Consider the following 16,995-nt stretch of genomic DNA (forward strand, 5'->3'; position numbering starts at 1 on the left):
AGAGGGAGAGAGAGAGGGGGAGAGAGGGAGAGGGGGGGGGCGGAGAGAGAGAGGGGGAGGGAGAGAGAGGGGGAGAGAGAGAGGGAGAGAGAGAGAGGGGGGGGGGGAGAGAGAGGGAGAGAGAGGGGGGGGGAGAAAGGGAGGGAGAGAGAGAGAGAGAGGGAGAGTCGGTGTGGAGGCTGCAGATCGCGCTGGATCTTCAGACTCAGAGGCTGCAGCCGCATCTGCTCCTACTCCGCTCCTCACCACCACCGGGCAGCCGGTCCGCGAGCGCCAACTACCCGGGCGGGGGGGGGGGGACGTGCAACATGCCCGCTGAACGGCTCCAGCCGGGCCCGGTGTCGGTTCTTCCACGTCTGGGGGGATTTACGCGGACGAGCGGACGGAGACTCGTGATGGATCCAAAGCGCAGAGAGCTGTGAGTTGGAGGCGGACTGGAAACTGGAAAACTTTGCATCTGGAGCAGATTTTGTATTTTTTTAAACCGTGCTGCGGCGGAGGGGGTCACCCCGGGCATCTGCTGCTATCTGCTGCCGGTTGGCTCTGCGCACCGTGACGCGCCGAGTGGCGCGGCGGGGACCCTCGGCGGCTTCACACGGGGAGTCTGGGGAGGGAAACGAAAACCTCTGTGCTGGATTTGTCACTTCCGTCTCGCGTGTGGTCTCACGTCCCGGAGATGCCACCCGTCTCTCGCCTCCGTCCCCCTCTGGATCGGGCTGGGATGGATGTGGCGTCGTGAGGAGGCACCAGCCTGCGGATAATCACAGTTTGGACTTTTTGGCTCCCGGTGCGGCTCGCGGCTCTCCCTCATGCAGCTCCTCCGGTTGGCCTGGGCTCTGACTGCCGCTGCGGTCTGCTTTCTCCTCCTCCTGCTCCTCCACAACCAGATCCTGAGAGAAGGTACGACTCTTTAGTCCGCTCGCAGACTTTGGGATAGTGTGTGTGTGTGTGTGTGTGTGGAAGGTCAAACTGAGTGCTCATAATGCCTCAACAGGTCACAGAACAAGTGTAAAAATGACGAGGAATACGTTTTTATCCGGGGTTCAAATCTGCATGCGTGCGCTCACTCGTGCACGTTTTGCGCACCTGTCGTCGCGTGCGCGTCCGGCATTGGGCGACGTGGGGATAAAAAGGCGGGAGAGGGAGGACCCGTGAAGCTGCGGTAGCAGAACCACCGGCCCCGGGCCGGGGTTCGTGGCCGGACTGAGGCGCTCAGGAGGCGGGCTGAGCTCCAGCGAAGCTCCGCTGGGTTGTAGTGGAAGAATCCAGAAAGCTCCGAGACAGACGATAGAGCGAGGAAACACTGTGACTCTGCCTCTCTCTACCTGACTCTCTCACCGTGCCAAACACACACGCACACACACACACACACACACACACACACACACACACACACACACACACTGCAGTCTGCTCTCCCCTACATTCAGACTAACGTTAATTTTACTGTTTCGCAAAGACTTGATGCATTTGCGTCGACAAACCATTTTGCAAACAATGAAATCAAATGTAAGAATTCAACTAATGATGTTTTTCATTATCGATTAATCGGCTGGTTATTTTTTGTTATTTATTATTATTATTATTATTACTATTCGTTGTCGTTACTTATGATATATTAGTTCAGTGCTTTTTTCATTGTTCATGCTGGCCAGTGAAAAATGTCCCATCCCAGTTTCCCAGAGTCCGAGGTGACGTCTTCAAGTGTCTCCCTTTGTCCAACCGAGAGTCCAAACCCCAAAGACATTCAAAAAGAGGGAAGACGCGAATCGTTGAGGAGTTTTTTGCTCAAAATCGTAAACGGCCGATCCCTTTTCCTAGCTGTACAGTTGGTGACGAAGCCAGTCGGTCTGAATCAAAGGTGCGGCAACATCATTAGAGCTAAACTCGGAGTGCGTTACATTAAAATACATACAGCAACGAGTCACATATACATAATGTAATAAATCACCGTGTGCATATGTGTGTGTGTGTGTGTGTGTGTCTGTCATCATGGCAAAATGTGGTCCCGGGGACACCTGCTGTAGCGGAAACTACCACAGAGGCGGTTTTGAATAATCTGCCTGTCTTTCTGCCTGCCTGTCTTTCTGCCTGCCTGTCTTTCCGCCTGCCTGTCTCGTCTGGGGACAGATTTTTGTCTCCACAATGGCGTCACAGCTGTGCAAGATACTGTCGCGAAACTTTGCCGGTGTGTGGTTGAGATCCAAATGAAGGCTGGGTTTAAAGATGGCGGTGGTCCTAGCAAGGGCTCCGGAAATAGGCGGGTCGGGAGTAGGGCAGGGGCCACCCCCCACAAACTTTACACCCCATGCCCGTAGTCATTTTAAGTCGTGGATCAATGTTTCCCAGTTTCAATCGTTCCCGTCCGCTCTAAGACATTGGATCAAACTAGAGAGCATCTTGCGATGGGATCACACGTATTGAATAAATCCGGCACGGTTCACCTGCTTCGCCAAACTCACTTCTCTCATGTGGCACCAGAAACACCGATCTGGCGTCGCGGCTGGTGTGATCCCGTCGCAACATGCTCTCTGGTTTTCGTTGTTATGAAAAGACACGGCCATGATGTCATTTGACACGTGTTAAAGACAAACAGCAAGTTTCCAATCGTCATCTATTCATTTTCTTTTAGCTAATTTCAATTTTTTTTGCAAGGAGGATCTAAATATCTGAACCTTTCCGGTGAAGAACATCGTGTGCCACCTTACGTCGCTTTTACAGAAAGTCCCAGCGATGGATAATATGAATCTCTCTTTACCTGCAGACTTTCAAAGAAGCCTTCAGTGCGGTGACGCGTGTGTTTGTTTTTACAATCCTCTGCGGTGAAAAACAAAGCTTCAGGTAGAATGTGAAGCTTTGTTTTTTTTTTGTCCTGAACCTCAGAAGAGCCCGGTCGAGTTTTTTCCTCTGTTGAACCGAGCACGGCTTCGCTTGAGCTTCGACCCGCATTAACAGAATCGATGTAAAACTGTAAGATCCCGTCCGAGGACGGGAATAAAATCAAATCAAACAGCCTCTGCTTCCCTCCTCAGCAGCAGTAATGATCCCCTGTGATGGTTTTCGAGTGTCAGGGCTGGGTTTTTTTTGCACAGCTCATTATCAGAGCTCGCTGTAATTACGACTGTATCTCTCAGCGAGGCACTCTGCATGGCTGCAGGAATGCAGCGGCATTCACAACCTCAAAAAATGTTTTAAATGTAGTGTGGAGCTGGCGCTTTGGAGTACAAACACCGAATTAAACACACAGGCTGAGTCACACAGAGTCAATCATTATTTTCAATCTATAGTCCGGTAAAGCTGCAACGATTAGACATTTTAGACATTTTAACAAAAATGCCGTTTTCTGGCATGTAAGCAAAAGGATTTTCTGGTCCCAGATTCTACAGTGTGGGGATTTGATGCTTTCCATCGTCACATGTGATTGTAAAGTGAACATTTTTTGGACTTCTGGTGAGTCCAAAACAAGACATGTGAAGACGTCGACGCGTACTGTGGGAAATTAGAGCAGGCGTTTTTTTTCCATGAGAGATGTGACGTAGGCAGTAACGTTTGTCAGGAAGGCAGATGTTCTAAACGTCAAAGTCTTTTTGACATATATAGCCCCCCCCCGACAAAGAGGTGTAAGACAGGGTTGCTGTTTTATTCCAACCCTGTTTAATTGGGAAAAACGGATTTTAGCAGGGGCGGTCTAAAGAAAGACAGCATCCAGTTGCATCATGGGTAATGTAGGATCCTGGGTTTTTAGAGCCTGGCCCATGTTTGGACTAAAAGTCGAGATACTTCCGCCATTGCTTTTTTTTGTTTGTTTTCCAAAACAACTTTATGAGAATGACGGAGGGAATCACTGGAGCACTGAACCTCTCTTAGTGGTTTACGTTGAAGTGACAGCGCCCTCTAGAGCCCGTGGTTATTGTGACATCAGGTGATGTTTACATGAGAGGTTGGGGCGGAAACCGCTGTTTGTTTCCAACCAACGGTCGGCATTGGTTTCTTTTAATCACGACAACAGTCGTTCCTGAACCTTATCCAAGCAGTCAGCCATTTTACCCCAAACTATGATCTTCCCCAAAAGACCCAACCAAACCTTAACTGTAGTGTTGTTGCATCAGAAACTGATCTCTAACGGTTTTGGAAAGCAAGGACAAATGTTGCTGTCCTGTCAATAGTAGCGGTAGTCTGACGTCACTGTGAACCTTTTCTGTATTAAACCAGACCAGGATATTTCCCGAACCCGAACCAAGTGCTGTGACTGTGTAAACGGAACCATAAAACAGTTTAATAATGCTGTGCTCTCTATAAGTGGATATTTTACATCAAGGTTGGACTTTCTGGAGGAAAACAAATAAGTTGTCCGTCAACATTTAACTGATGCGTTCCTTGTAAACACATTTGTTTCTTGCCAAATACGTAAACCAACAACAGACCTTCGTTAACGTCAATGGGAAACATGATCACAGATATGTTTTCTACAAAACGTTATTCGCTGTTGCAGTTTCGTTGTATAGAAACATCGGTTCTAGGAGACAGGGTTGTAGCAGATTAGCAGAACCGAGGGAAACTAGTCTAAAGTTGTTTCCACAGAGCATCACAGCGTGAGGCGCCACACGTGTTCGAAAACAGTCCAGTTTAACGCCGGGATCCGAAACTGCCGAATCAGAGGAGGAAATCGAACGTGAACGAATTCCCGACAAAAAAACAAACAGTTTGGGTGATAACCTGAACTTAACCTACTTCTGAACAGGTGGTATTCTTACCCTGTTTTCTTTCAAAAGCAAAACTGGATGTGACAACACGGATGTAATTTTATTTTAGTTATTGCTGTTTGGGAACTACAGGGAAAGGAATAAAAAAAAGTGTCTTGAATGATGCTTTTAGCCAGTTAAGACAGACAGAGCTCGCCCTCTCAAAGCTCCTCTCAGTGTCCGGTGTACAACACGGAAATCCCCCTGCTCTCTGAGTCTCGAGCATGAAACTCAGCGGTTTTTGTTCGGCAGCTGCCTCTGACTCCTCCCCGCTGGTATGCAGATGTTTCAGATAATCAGCGCCGCTGCAGAAAGAAGAAAATCGAAAAACCCCGGAGCCGCTGACTGAAATTCTTCAGTCAGAGCACAAAGGGAGTCAGCTGAGCATCTTCGGGTTTCTTATGATGCTAAAGACTCTCGTCGGTTCTTATTACAGCAGATTAAACAGGTCAAATATCAGATCAGTGTGTTTTTCTCTCTCTATGAAACCAGATGAGTGGCTCGTCGTATTTCTGTTAATGTGAACATACAGTACGTACTGGGACAGAGTTAAAATCCCAAATGAGAAATCTAGATGAAAACTTTATTAGAATGCGAAGAATCAGTGTTGGGAGGTGGTGTCCGTTCATTGATCAGCTCAGTGTGAAAAGCTTTAATGAACACAAACTGCAGACTGAATTTAATCCCCTCACGCTCTCTGTTTACTGAGTTACTCTTTTCTTTTTTTTCCTGCTTGCTCATAAAGCTCATTTAGATCCTGGAAACAAGCCTATTATGCAGCAGACATACTGTTGTGCCTGCGGCGTAGAAAGCTTACCTAAGGAGCCTTCAAAGTCCAAATTAATTCTCAATGCTCCATTAAATTGAGCATATATTCATGGGAATTATGAACGAAAGAGAAAATCAGCAGCTGAAAGGAAATTAAAAGAAAAAACAAAACAAAAAAAAACAGAAATGAGCGGAGTAAAAGGCTGCAGAGGGTGTAATTGAGTTTGAATAAATTCATCTGCAGGAAGGAACGTCAGCGAGTGATTCAAAGGGGGAGCAGCCCCGAGTGTGACTGACGACGCTTTTCATTTGTTGTTTCTCTCTCTTCTTAAAAAAAAAAAAAGAGAATCAAATCACACCTCAGCTGCACAACAAAGAAATGTCCCGACGCTCTCGGCTCACTGAGACCAAGACGAGAAGATCACCCGCTGTGTGATGGAAAAAATCCACGCCCAGACCGTTCTCCCACGGGAAACAGCAACGTCAGTCAGTCCAGGAAAAGCCCAAAAACATCCGTTGCGAGTGGCAAGGCCCTCTCGTGGCTGTAGTATATGTGAGCCATAAAGTCTGCAGAGGCACAAAAACATCCGAATTCGCAACGCAGGACGGCTGCTCCTCTTCCCTCGTTGGCTTCTTTTAACCATGACCACGATCGTTTCCAGAACCTAATCCAAGTGACACGAAAAACCACATTTTAACCCAAACCACGATCTTCCCCTAAACCTACCCAAGCCGTTTTTGTGCCTGTACCTAACCGAACCTTAGCAGATCACCAAACAACAGTAATTTGTATGCCGTTCTGCTAATAGTCACGAAACGCATCAGGAAGATGTTCACAGACGACATGTTCGTTTTCCACCAAATGATCTGATCTTGCAGCACAATATCCACTTGTGGTGACCACAGCATTATTAAACTTTTCTCTCACTGAACCCGGTTCAGGTTCGGGAAAGATCCTGGGCCGGCTTAATACAGAAAAAGCCACCATCTTTCCCGAACCTTAACCAAAGAATTTGGGATCGATCAGACGCCTCCCCGATGGTGCTGCACGATTAAACTTCTGCACATTAACTCTGTACACTTGTTACATTAAATAAATATATTGATATCATGCCCATTGGGATATAACTACCATTAATGGTCAGACTTCGTGCTCAATGTTCCGCTGCTAGCCCTACGGCTAGCTTTGCTACTTTAGCCGCTTGAAAAGAGGTACGGCTCATCACATGAGTGACTGTTGCGTACGAGAGGGGTTTTACACAATGTCTGCCGACGGACCGTTGCACATCTGGAACAACAGGTAGCTAGGTTTTTCCAAATGCGGAGCAAGTTTTGGCCCAAACGGCAAAAGAAAATCAGCAAAAGAAAATACAAATGAAGGCCCGTTTCCGTCCACTGCCATCACGGGAATATTAGGAGTTGCTGAGGTGAACGGTTGGTTCAGTCTGTGCCATTAAACCACGGCAGGAGAAGAGGACGCAACGAGGCGGCGTCATTAAAAAAAAGCTCCAGTCGAACCTCAGACGGTGAAAAACAATGATGGGAATATGGTGTTCACGTTAGTCTCCTCATGGCTCGACACGGACTTCACACGTTTTGGTCTGCGTGGACCCTCGAGTCACACGCTTCATGTCTGTCCGGATTAATTCTCTAAATCTGTTCCCTTCGCATTTTGTCCAGGTTTGAATCTTATCAATAAGTGTAAAAAAGTGTAAAAACCTCTTTGTGAAATTTTGAGACTCTTTTCACATTTCCATTGTTTCTATTCAGGTTTTTTTTTTTTTTAATGCGCTAAATTTGAAGCTGCGCCTGCAAGCAGGTGGCTGGAAACCCACCTGCCACGCCGTCTTCATGTGGAGCCTAGCAGCGACATATCTTTCTGTTTCTGTGCCCCTCCTATCACATCCTGTTTTAAAGCTGCTCTCAGTCTCCATGTTAAATATTTCCAAGAGACACGACCTTGGCTCGTATTATAAAAATCCCTGTGATCCCTTTTTTTTTTTTAACTTGTTTCCAAACGGCTTCGAGACTTTTTGTGTCCGACCTCGTGTTGGATTCGGAATTTATCGCCTGCCGCACAATAACAGACTCATTAACTGTCGTCAGATGATTAACGAACAGCCGCCGAGTCCTGTCAAAACCAATTTCAGCCTCATCATTATTCCCCCGTCTTCCCTCTGAGGACAAACACAGTGACTCCAGTTTGCCTGCCCTGTGATTGTTGTTCTTATTTTCAATTAGCAGGGAATTGAAAAAAGATTGCAGGTAATAAAAGCTCATATCAAACAGATGTCAGTGTATCTTCCTGCCGCTCATTCATGAATAGATGATATGTCAGCTGTGACTGGACAGAAAACAGCAGCGCGAGCCGTGAAAACAATGTGCTGTAATTGCATTATTCTGCCGTAATGGGAGCGAGATGTTCAGAGCCTTTATGCTGCCGCAGTCGGGACGCAAAGGCATCTGTGATTCATTCAAAGTAAAGGAAATGCACAAGGGTTTTACTGCAGATATGAGAGGGTGGAAATCAATCCCCACAGGCAGGAAGTCATCACACAAAGATTACTGCTGTAAAACAAAAGAATCATAATAATAATAAAAGTTATACAGATATATAAAACAAATAAATAAGAAGTTATCTGCGAGGCTTTTTGTTTACGAAGGTAATAAAGAATATGCTTCAGGTGGTAAAATCCGCATTACATTTCTCTTACGACTGGAGTTTCCAAAAGAAGTTTTCCGATGAACTTAGCTGAACAATACATCCTTTGAAACTAAATCTGACTGTTAAATTCAACTACGATGTTTAACTGATGCAATATCAGTTGACTGATTTCAGTTAGGGAGCATTATCCGATTCGGAACAAGTCAACTTGCCATGATGAGGAAATGTGGCTTTGAGCATCAAAGTTCATTCTTGACCTCGTAAACCTTCAGCACTTTCACCTCCAGTTGTCGGTCTTCATCAGTGGACGGAGTTTTTCTTCGGTTGTGGAAGAAGCGCCCAGATTCTTTACGTAGGTAAAAGTGCCAATACAACAGTGTGAAAATACACTGAACTCAAAATCCTACTTAAGTAAAAGTACCGAAGTATTGCCAGGAAAATGCACTTCAAGTATCGGAGGTAAAAGTACTAATTCTGCGGGAAGGTGTCCCCAGACTGACTGAGTGTTAGATCGTTTTACTGATGCAGCGGCGCTTCGGCAGCATTTTACTGTTGTAGCTGCTCGAGGTGGAGCTGGTTTGAACTACTCTATATACAGTTAGTTAGTTTAGTAGAGTGGCCCCCGAGGGGTCCCTCCAAACAAAACTGGATTAACCAACCAGGCAAAGCAGGCGACCGCCCAAGGGCCCCCCAGACACCCGGAGGTCCCACATTACTGCACATAAATTCTGTCTGCATAATGTGATTAATCACTAATTCGTCTGAATTTTCCCACCACTGAAGTACAATATCCGCTGTGACGGTTCCTCCATCCTCCATCCTGTGGCCCTGGTCTTGAAGAGGGACTCCGTGTCAAAATCTAGTTCTAAGATCTTAAGTGTTTTAGTTTATATCGAGCTCATTTATTGTAAAGTTGCGTTTTACCGAACTGCTTTGATTTTTTTTTTTTTTTTTTTTTCTGTGTGCCCAATATTTAAGACACAGACAACTTCGGCCAAGGTCGTATTATTCCATCACAGGAGACCCGTGAGGCTGCAGTCAGCAATTATTTCCATTATCCAAAGGTTTGGTGGTGATTTTCTTTATCAACTGATAGATTGATTGTTCAGTGTATAAAATGTCAATAGGGAAAATAATGAAAAAGAACGTATAAACATATTCAAATTGCTCGTTTTGTTTGACCAACAGTAAAAAAAAAAAAACCCAAGACGTTGAGTTTTAATCATGGAGAACTGGGAAAACCTCTGCCTCTGATATCTCTGTACTAAACGGATTCGCAAAATGTGTTCTGGCAGCAACTTAACTCCTCCCTGGAACCTGTCCACTGAGAATGCTTTTCTTTTCCAGTCAAGGAGGTGTTATGGTCTTGTAACACGCATCCTGTTGCCAGATTGGGAGACTTTCTGCCCAGTTGAGCAACCTTGTCTTTAACTGGGCAGGCTGTCATAATCTGGGCTAGGTCCCGTCCTATCAAGGCGGTTTCCACCTACGAAAGGTTCGGCAATATTCCAGAGGTTTTTAGACCTTTTTAAGGAGGCAAAGAGGGAGAGACGTGAGGCAAAGATACTGCGTGAGGTGAAAGAGGCAGGTGCATGCAGATTGCAGCAATTTGTGTCAAAAATCCTCACGACTCAGTCAAATCTCAAGACCCGGACGTGATGCACACACTTTCAGAGTCGGTGTGACTTTCACTTTCCAAGGATACTATTATCTCCGGTGTCCGCTGCAAATAACATCCATAAATCTGCGTAGAAATCATAGAGAAAAGACGCTGATTAGAACTCCAGAACTTGCCTTAGAATCATCACGTTTTTAAGTTTTCTTCAGTATTAAAGTAATCCAGTGAAAGTTGTCGATATATCCAATGGTACATAGCAAACAGGAACAGCTAATAGTGAATTCGGCAGACTTAACTTTCCAAATTTGAACAATTATACCGTAGGCTAAAAAAAGAAACCTAGTTCAAAACGTAGCGCTAATGATAAGTCACTGAATCCACAGCATTGTATGTTATATTTCCTTCTCTTGTAAAAGTTTACATCTGCTCAGTGTAAGTGAGGACTTTTGATGGAACATTATCCAAAAGACTTTGTAAGAAACTAATTATATTTAATGATACTGATACGCCTCCCTTAAACGAAAACTTGAAAAAATTGGGCTACTTTGTTGTCAGTCAAATCTGGCAACACCGCACACAAGTTGTTTGATTTGCGCTTCAGAGTACCGTGGGCCTCGAGAAGCAGCTTAGCGGATCAAACTTTTCTTTCTTAAACTGGTTCCCACCCAGTAACAGGAATCATAAAAGGCAGGGAGCCGACAGCTTTGACTGTTGACTGAACAGTAAGCTTCATTTTCATACCGTCAGTTTTGAAATATTAAACATTTCTTTTTGCTGTCTACAACACTTTTTACGCTTTGTGAGTTATGCATTTTAATATGGGGCGCAGCTTGCAGACGGTTAAATACACGGCGTTGCTGCATATTCCGGCCTCTTAATGCTGTGCGTGTGCAGCCGCTGTGATGCGCTGCTCTGGGAAAAGCTTCACGGCCGAGATGGAGTGTTATCGGGGAAACGGGGCCCCGAAGCGTCTGACCCGTCGTCATCCTGCAAATGACTTTTAACACCCAGCAGCTGCCAGTCAGTCAGTAACCTGTGCTCTCCGTCGTCCAAATACGTGCTGCAGTGCAGGTAATTTTAAAATACCGTGTTCAGCTGCAGCACAGCAGGTTCAGGATCCGCGTTGACTCAGTTGATAAAAAACACGATGCATCTTTTACTTTGAAAACTGAAGACACTTGTCAGGTCGCAGTGATTAAAGTTTTTAACATGCAGCTCCGGAACAAACCTGCCGCACGTCTGTAGATTTTCCCTTTGATTGCTCTTTTGGTATTTGTGGATTTTTTTTCGCTGCCGTGTCTCTTTAATCATGTTTACAGCTAGCACGCCGCTCAGCCGTCCTCTCCCAGCATCCTCTGCTCGGACTGACAAAGACGGGGAACAGTAGCATCTTCATCCCGGTGTTCTGCGGCAGGTGGAGAATTAAGGAAAGGCCGATGAGCTCCGGCTAACGAGCAAACAGAGACCCGCCGCCGCTCTGCAGCCCTCTGTGGTTACCATGGGATACCTGTTAGCGAGTGGCGTCTCTTATATCATCTACATGCAGACTGAATCCCAATTACTGCAGAAAGCTCCGGGGCTTCTCCTGCAGCAACAGCTCTGATCTCAGCGGCTCAGAGGCTTCAGGATCATTGAAACAGAAAAGTCGGCCTGTGATGTGTAAGAAAGCCGCTGCAGCTGTTGTCAGCGCTGCTCTGACACTTTCTGTTGATTGGGGCCTTAATTTCTTCACACTGATGTCAGTTTGAAGGCTTTTGTCGTGCCAGAAAGGGGCCCTGCAAAACTCATCTGCACATCTTTGCAAAAATATCTCGGTGACCTAGTGGCTACTGGCGGGCCTAGTCGATGATTTACTATAGCATATTTGGTGTAGTCAGTCACAATAGCTCTCTAACCCCCCCGGCATTTTGTTCCCGGGACTGCATCGTCTCACTTCATTAAGAGTTACTGGAGAGGGAAAATAGAGCTCTGAGCTAACGAGCTTGCTAATGGTCAGTTATCTGTCAGTGGTTCCTTTTGTGGAGCAGGTCACATAAAGCTGGATGGTGGCGGACGGATAAAAAGCTACGATCACTTTCTCCACGTTGGACTCTCCGGCTCTCCTTTTCCCCCCAGAGGTCGGCGTTGTCAAGGCGGCTTGCTATTGGTCGCCGGCGTCAGAGAGTCAGAGATCAATCCACCGATGGCGGTGATTCCATTGAAACAAAGTGAATTTGTCATTTCAAATGCTGGCGGGACCAGGCTTTTTTTTATCTCTTCTCCAAGGCCAGGGCTTGCTGCTCTCCACCGGTTCTGAATGGAAACAGATTCAGATAACGAATCATGTCAGATATGAAGCCTGGGACTTAAACCAACTGCTTGTCTCAACAAACAAACCCCTGATATTTACACAACAGTAGCGGACGGAAACGCAGGTTCATTCGCGTTTGGATGGAAAAGTGGCCAGTGTCTGTGCATTCAGGCCTCGTGTTAGAGCCTCCGACTTCAATTTAGTTTTTCATCCCAGGTTATTTCTCACTGTGGTGGTCGGTGTCTCCTTCCCCTGTGGTTCTCTGTGCGTGTGCGTATTCGCTTCCATCCTCCGACCTTCGACCTTTGTGTCAGACAGGACCTACACTCAGAGGGATGAAGGCCGAAGGGTCCTCCCCTCCCCTGCATGTCGCCGGCTGCCCAAGCTCCGACACCTTCCGCCGTGACCTTCGACCCTTTAGACGCGAACGTAAACTGCTGATTCCGCAGAGCTAACGGAGAATCACACAGAGAGGAGGAGGAGGAGGAGGAGGAGGAGGAGGGGATAACCCTCGTCACAGCAGCTCTCAGACAGAGATGGGATCGTTTATTAGCTTACATGTAGCCTGGAGGCTAATGGGGGCGGGTGGGGGGTTGGGTCACATCAGACAGAAAGCAGCAGTCGTGTTAATGCACGCTGTCAGATGTAATTATGAGCCTCATCAAAACTGCAACACAAAGATCTGAACTGTGTTAGTGTTTTCAAGAAGTAGCTTCAATCTGTTTAATCAGAGCTGATAGAGACAGCAGCGCCGTGCGTTCGTACGAGTTTCACAAAGAGTCTGCCGACAGCGAACGCTGCTCGCCACATCAAAACCCCTCAGATCACGAGCGCCGCTGCCGCTGCGTCATCTTTCAGTCTGGTAGCTGAGGCTTTTCACCCTGACAGTCAGGACTTCAAACAGCTACAGCTGCAGAAATGACAGAATGAGTTACAGGAAGAAAAAAACGGCTGAAGGACAGAGTGGCCTTTCAGAGGAGCTGTGAAACTGTAAAATTACAAATTATACTCAACAAGAAAACTGTGTTGAGAAATCCTCTTACAGAGCTCGTGACAGTGTTTCTCACTTAAGCTAAAGATTTTAAAAAATCCTCTTTTTCAGCAAGATTTTAAATAACTTGCAGATCCTCAAAAGCCTTTTTTCGGGACGCCCAGTTAGAAGCGCATTACAGCAGTGTAGCGCGCGGCTGGATTCACCTGCAACAACGAGCAAGACAGGATGGAGACTGACGGACCGTGCGCGGTGTAGCCGGGACAGGAGGACGTCGAGCTGGTAGTCAGAGCTAAACGCATGTTGCTGTCAGACCCGCTGTGTGTCTGCTTTACAGGCGGGGAGTCTGGCGGACCTGCGGCAGTCACTGGAAGCGCGTTTGTGGCCCTTTGGGAGAGTCACCGCGTGGTTATCTGTGTCAGTACGTAGCCGCAGCCCCCGCTGTCCACGTTACCGTTTGTCAGCCCTCAATATGACGTTTAGCTCTGAGTACAGCGGAGTTGTCGATGTTAGGTTCGTTCACCGCCATTGCAGAGAAATAAATGTCGTACGTGTAAGAGCATGGTGTTCCGGTCAACGGTACCCCAGCTGGTATCCCGGGCAGGGGGCGTCGATGAACAAAACAGGCCTCGGAGTCTTGCCCGTTTTAACGTCGAGGTTGGGGAGGCGCCGGAGGATTGCAGCCGAGCTAAACTCTCAAATCCGGACAGAAGCTGCCGACATTTGAGTGGAAGAAGCCGTTCTTGCATTTTTGTTGGAAAAAACCGCCTCTATCAACATCCAATGCCAACGAATTTCCATGTGATTGTGTGTGTAGTCACTCTTTGAGGTCAGAGCCGCCCATCGATCGCCTGCCTCCGGTGGTAATGTGACCCTCACCTTGCAGGTCAGAGCAGCCACTCGAGAGCCTCTAACCACATCAGCGCTTGTCGGAAGTCGTTCATCCATTTGTTAGGGTCCCGAGGGAAAAGACGGACTTCCTCCTGGGGAAAGTTTCCATTTTTTGACAGAAACAACCAGCTGCCCGGTCAGAGACGACGCCGAACCGTTGGAGCAGTGTGTCCGTCTTAGAGCGGACTCGTCCTTAGTCACCTGCCGCCGCTGTTGCTGATGATGTCGACCGTGTCTCTGACCTCACTGACCCCCACCTCTATGAACTGATCCCTCTCTTTTCTCTACTCTGAGGTCCTGGTTGTTGAGGGGACGGTCCATGGCCCTATTGATGACACTTCATCAGCATGCAGGGGGGGCTTCTGCCGTCACCACGGCAACCAAATACACCCCCCCCTCCGTACTCCCAAGGCTTTAATCTGTCCCTTCTGATTCACCCAACATTCGTCCCTCCATCAGTCTCTGCCTCAGCTGAACTCAGTGAAGATTTTAATTGTTGTTTCTTTTGTGTTTAGTTTATAAAAATGTCACAAATACAGCCGCATGTCTATCTTCCATTATTTAAACAGTTTTTTTTCCTTACTTGCATCTTTAATCACGAACTTAATCTGCACCTCTCATTCTTTATACATTATGAATGAACAGTAACAACAGAAAATGCCTTTGAAGTTGCAGCTTAGCTATTTTCTTCTTACCTGGGGAAAACTGATTTCGGTAACAAAATGATCACAATGAAGATATATATTAATTATCGTGAGGATGAATAATTCACCTGCATGGCTCCTTGAAAAGGTCACAGAGGTGATTTTATCGTTGCTCGAAAACGTGTTGGCTCTCTGAAGAGGTTTCAGATGTTCTCGGTGACGCTGTAGAGGTCCCGGAGGGTTTGGGCTTTCCTTCAGACCCATCGACACACAGGCGACGGTCACGTGGGTGCTTGGAGGCTTCCGATTTCCCACAAGGAAATCATACCACATCAGGAGAATAGTAACCTCGTCCAGTGGAGATACATAGAGAGACGGACATGCTGTCAAAGCAGTCAAAGAGATTCAACGGTGAGCTACGCCTCCGTTACTTTATTTAACGTTACTGGTGCCGTAGGTTCTGACCATTCTGGGGTTTCATGCAGTCTTACAGAGCGCCTAAGTTTGGCACCACCTTGCCAACCAAACAGCTGCGAGATCAGAAGTGCCGTAAGTGTCTGCTCACTCTCAAACTGAGGCCATTGCAGAATGTGTTAAACAGGAACCAAAGACAGCAGTAAAGGGAAAAATTGGGTTTTGTGAGCGAATGCAAATCTCTGTCATCAAAATGAAAACAGTTTGAACCTATTATAGTTACACGATTTTACTTCCTTGTGTCCCTCAGGGCAGCTGGCGGCGGGGACCTGTGAGATCGTCACTCTGGACCGGGACAGCAGCCAGCCGAGGAGGACCATCGCCCGACAGACGGCCCGCTGCGCCTGCAGGAAGGGACAGATCGCCGGGACGACACGAGCCAGACCAGCCTGCGTTGACGGTGAGACGATTTTCGGGGACACTCAGGAAAACAGCCGGTCCTAGATTTTGACCGGAGTATGATCTCAAATTTGTCTCTGGAAATTTAGGAATATTTGGGACATGCAGAATTTGATTTCAGTGAGGCAGGTGAGAAGATGAATGAGTTTTACCGCAGATGGTCTCTGTAGTGTTGCGTCCAGGATGCTATTGTCATGTGTCGTCTCTCCTGTCTCACTTTATACAGTGTATTTCTTGCAGTAAACAAGCAGTTGTTCTGCGGTTTTTGAGTCTTGACAATGTTCACAAAGACCGTTTGGATGCCTTCCTTAGGTCAGGGGGTGCTCAAACTGTGAGGTGCGCCTTTCCAGGGGGCCACAGGAGAGTTGAAACGGGGCTGTGGAGGGAGAGATGGGAGGCAAAAATACTGCGTGAAATGAGAGGCGACAGGTGCAAAATTAACGGAAGTTAGTTATGGTCGGTCGGCCCTCTGATTTGGCCCGATTATCAACACGATCAGCAGTTGGAGCTGCTGCAGAGGCTGTAACACAAAGCTATCGGAGACAACTAAGACACATTAAAAACCCTTGGCACCCGATTGCGAGAAACGGTCTGTGTCAAAAATTGTGCTCCTTCTCGGAGTCATAACTCCGTTAGAAACATTCATAAATCTGGTCAGAAGTCAGAAAAAGTGCACCCATTATAACTCCAGAAGTTTTCTTGAGTGTCGGAGTCATGCAGTGATAGTTTGCACATTGCAAACAGGAAATGCTAACAGCTCATTAAGCAGAGTGTTGATGGTATCAAAAAAATGAAATAAATAAAGGCTAAAACAACAGAACCCATCGCAGAATCCACCCAAGCATTACGGGAACTGCGGTTTCCAAAACTCACAGCGTAATCGTCTACCAAGTAAAAGTAAGACAAAGAAAAAGAAATTCTTTTAAAAAAAATTATTTATATTAACTATTTAATGTAGAACCATAAATATTGCTTTTCTCTTTACTAAGGCTTTGGGAGATGGAGGTCTGGGGGCGCAGTTGTCTTGATTTTTGTTGTGACAATTCCTGCCTTATGAAGGCGTTGAGGGTTTTTAAGCGATTGGTATTTCAAAGTGCACTAACATGTCAGAGAAAATATTCAAATGTAGGCACAATTTTTTTTCTGAGACCGAAGGTCAGTTCACAGCTTGTGGCTCACTTGTAGTTCCTGTAGGAACCAAACATTTCCTCCGTGTCTCTTCGTCTGGACTGTGAGGTTGAGAAAGTCACAGCCCAGATGGGAACGGCCCAGCGTTTCACTGCGTTTCATCACCGGCTGTCTCCCCCTTTCTCCTTGTCTTTCTGTTTCTGTTTCTGCCATCTGGAGACGATGACAACAGCTGGAGGGACTTGGTCTACTCCGCAAGGATTCACAGGCTCTCCCTGGTGATTGTCAGAGGCTGTGAACAGTTGTTTAGCTGAGTTACAGATCCTCTGCAGTCTCTCCCCGCTGCTTTCTCCTCAGCAGCTTCGGTTGAATAGAACTTCTGATA

General features: G+C 46.7%; 1 protein-coding gene across 1 annotated transcript in view; it reads left to right on the forward strand.

Annotated features, from left to right (window-relative positions):
* Positions 1 to 809: 809 nt before the first annotated feature.
* Positions 810 to 16,995, forward strand: part of LOC120792915 (chemokine-like protein TAFA-5) — a 45,726-nt gene continuing 29,540 nt past the window's right edge. Inside the window, exons 1-2 of the mRNA XM_040132314.1 lie at positions 810 to 900; positions 15,334 to 15,483. Of these exons, the coding sequence (XP_039988248.1) occupies positions 810 to 900; positions 15,334 to 15,483 (241 nt within the window). The remainder of the gene's footprint in view (positions 901 to 15,333; positions 15,484 to 16,995) is intronic.

This window comes from Xiphias gladius, chromosome 8 (genome assembly GCF_016859285.1).
Source record: "Xiphias gladius isolate SHS-SW01 ecotype Sanya breed wild chromosome 8, ASM1685928v1, whole genome shotgun sequence".
Lineage (NCBI taxonomy): Eukaryota > Metazoa > Chordata > Actinopteri > Istiophoriformes > Xiphiidae > Xiphias > Xiphias gladius.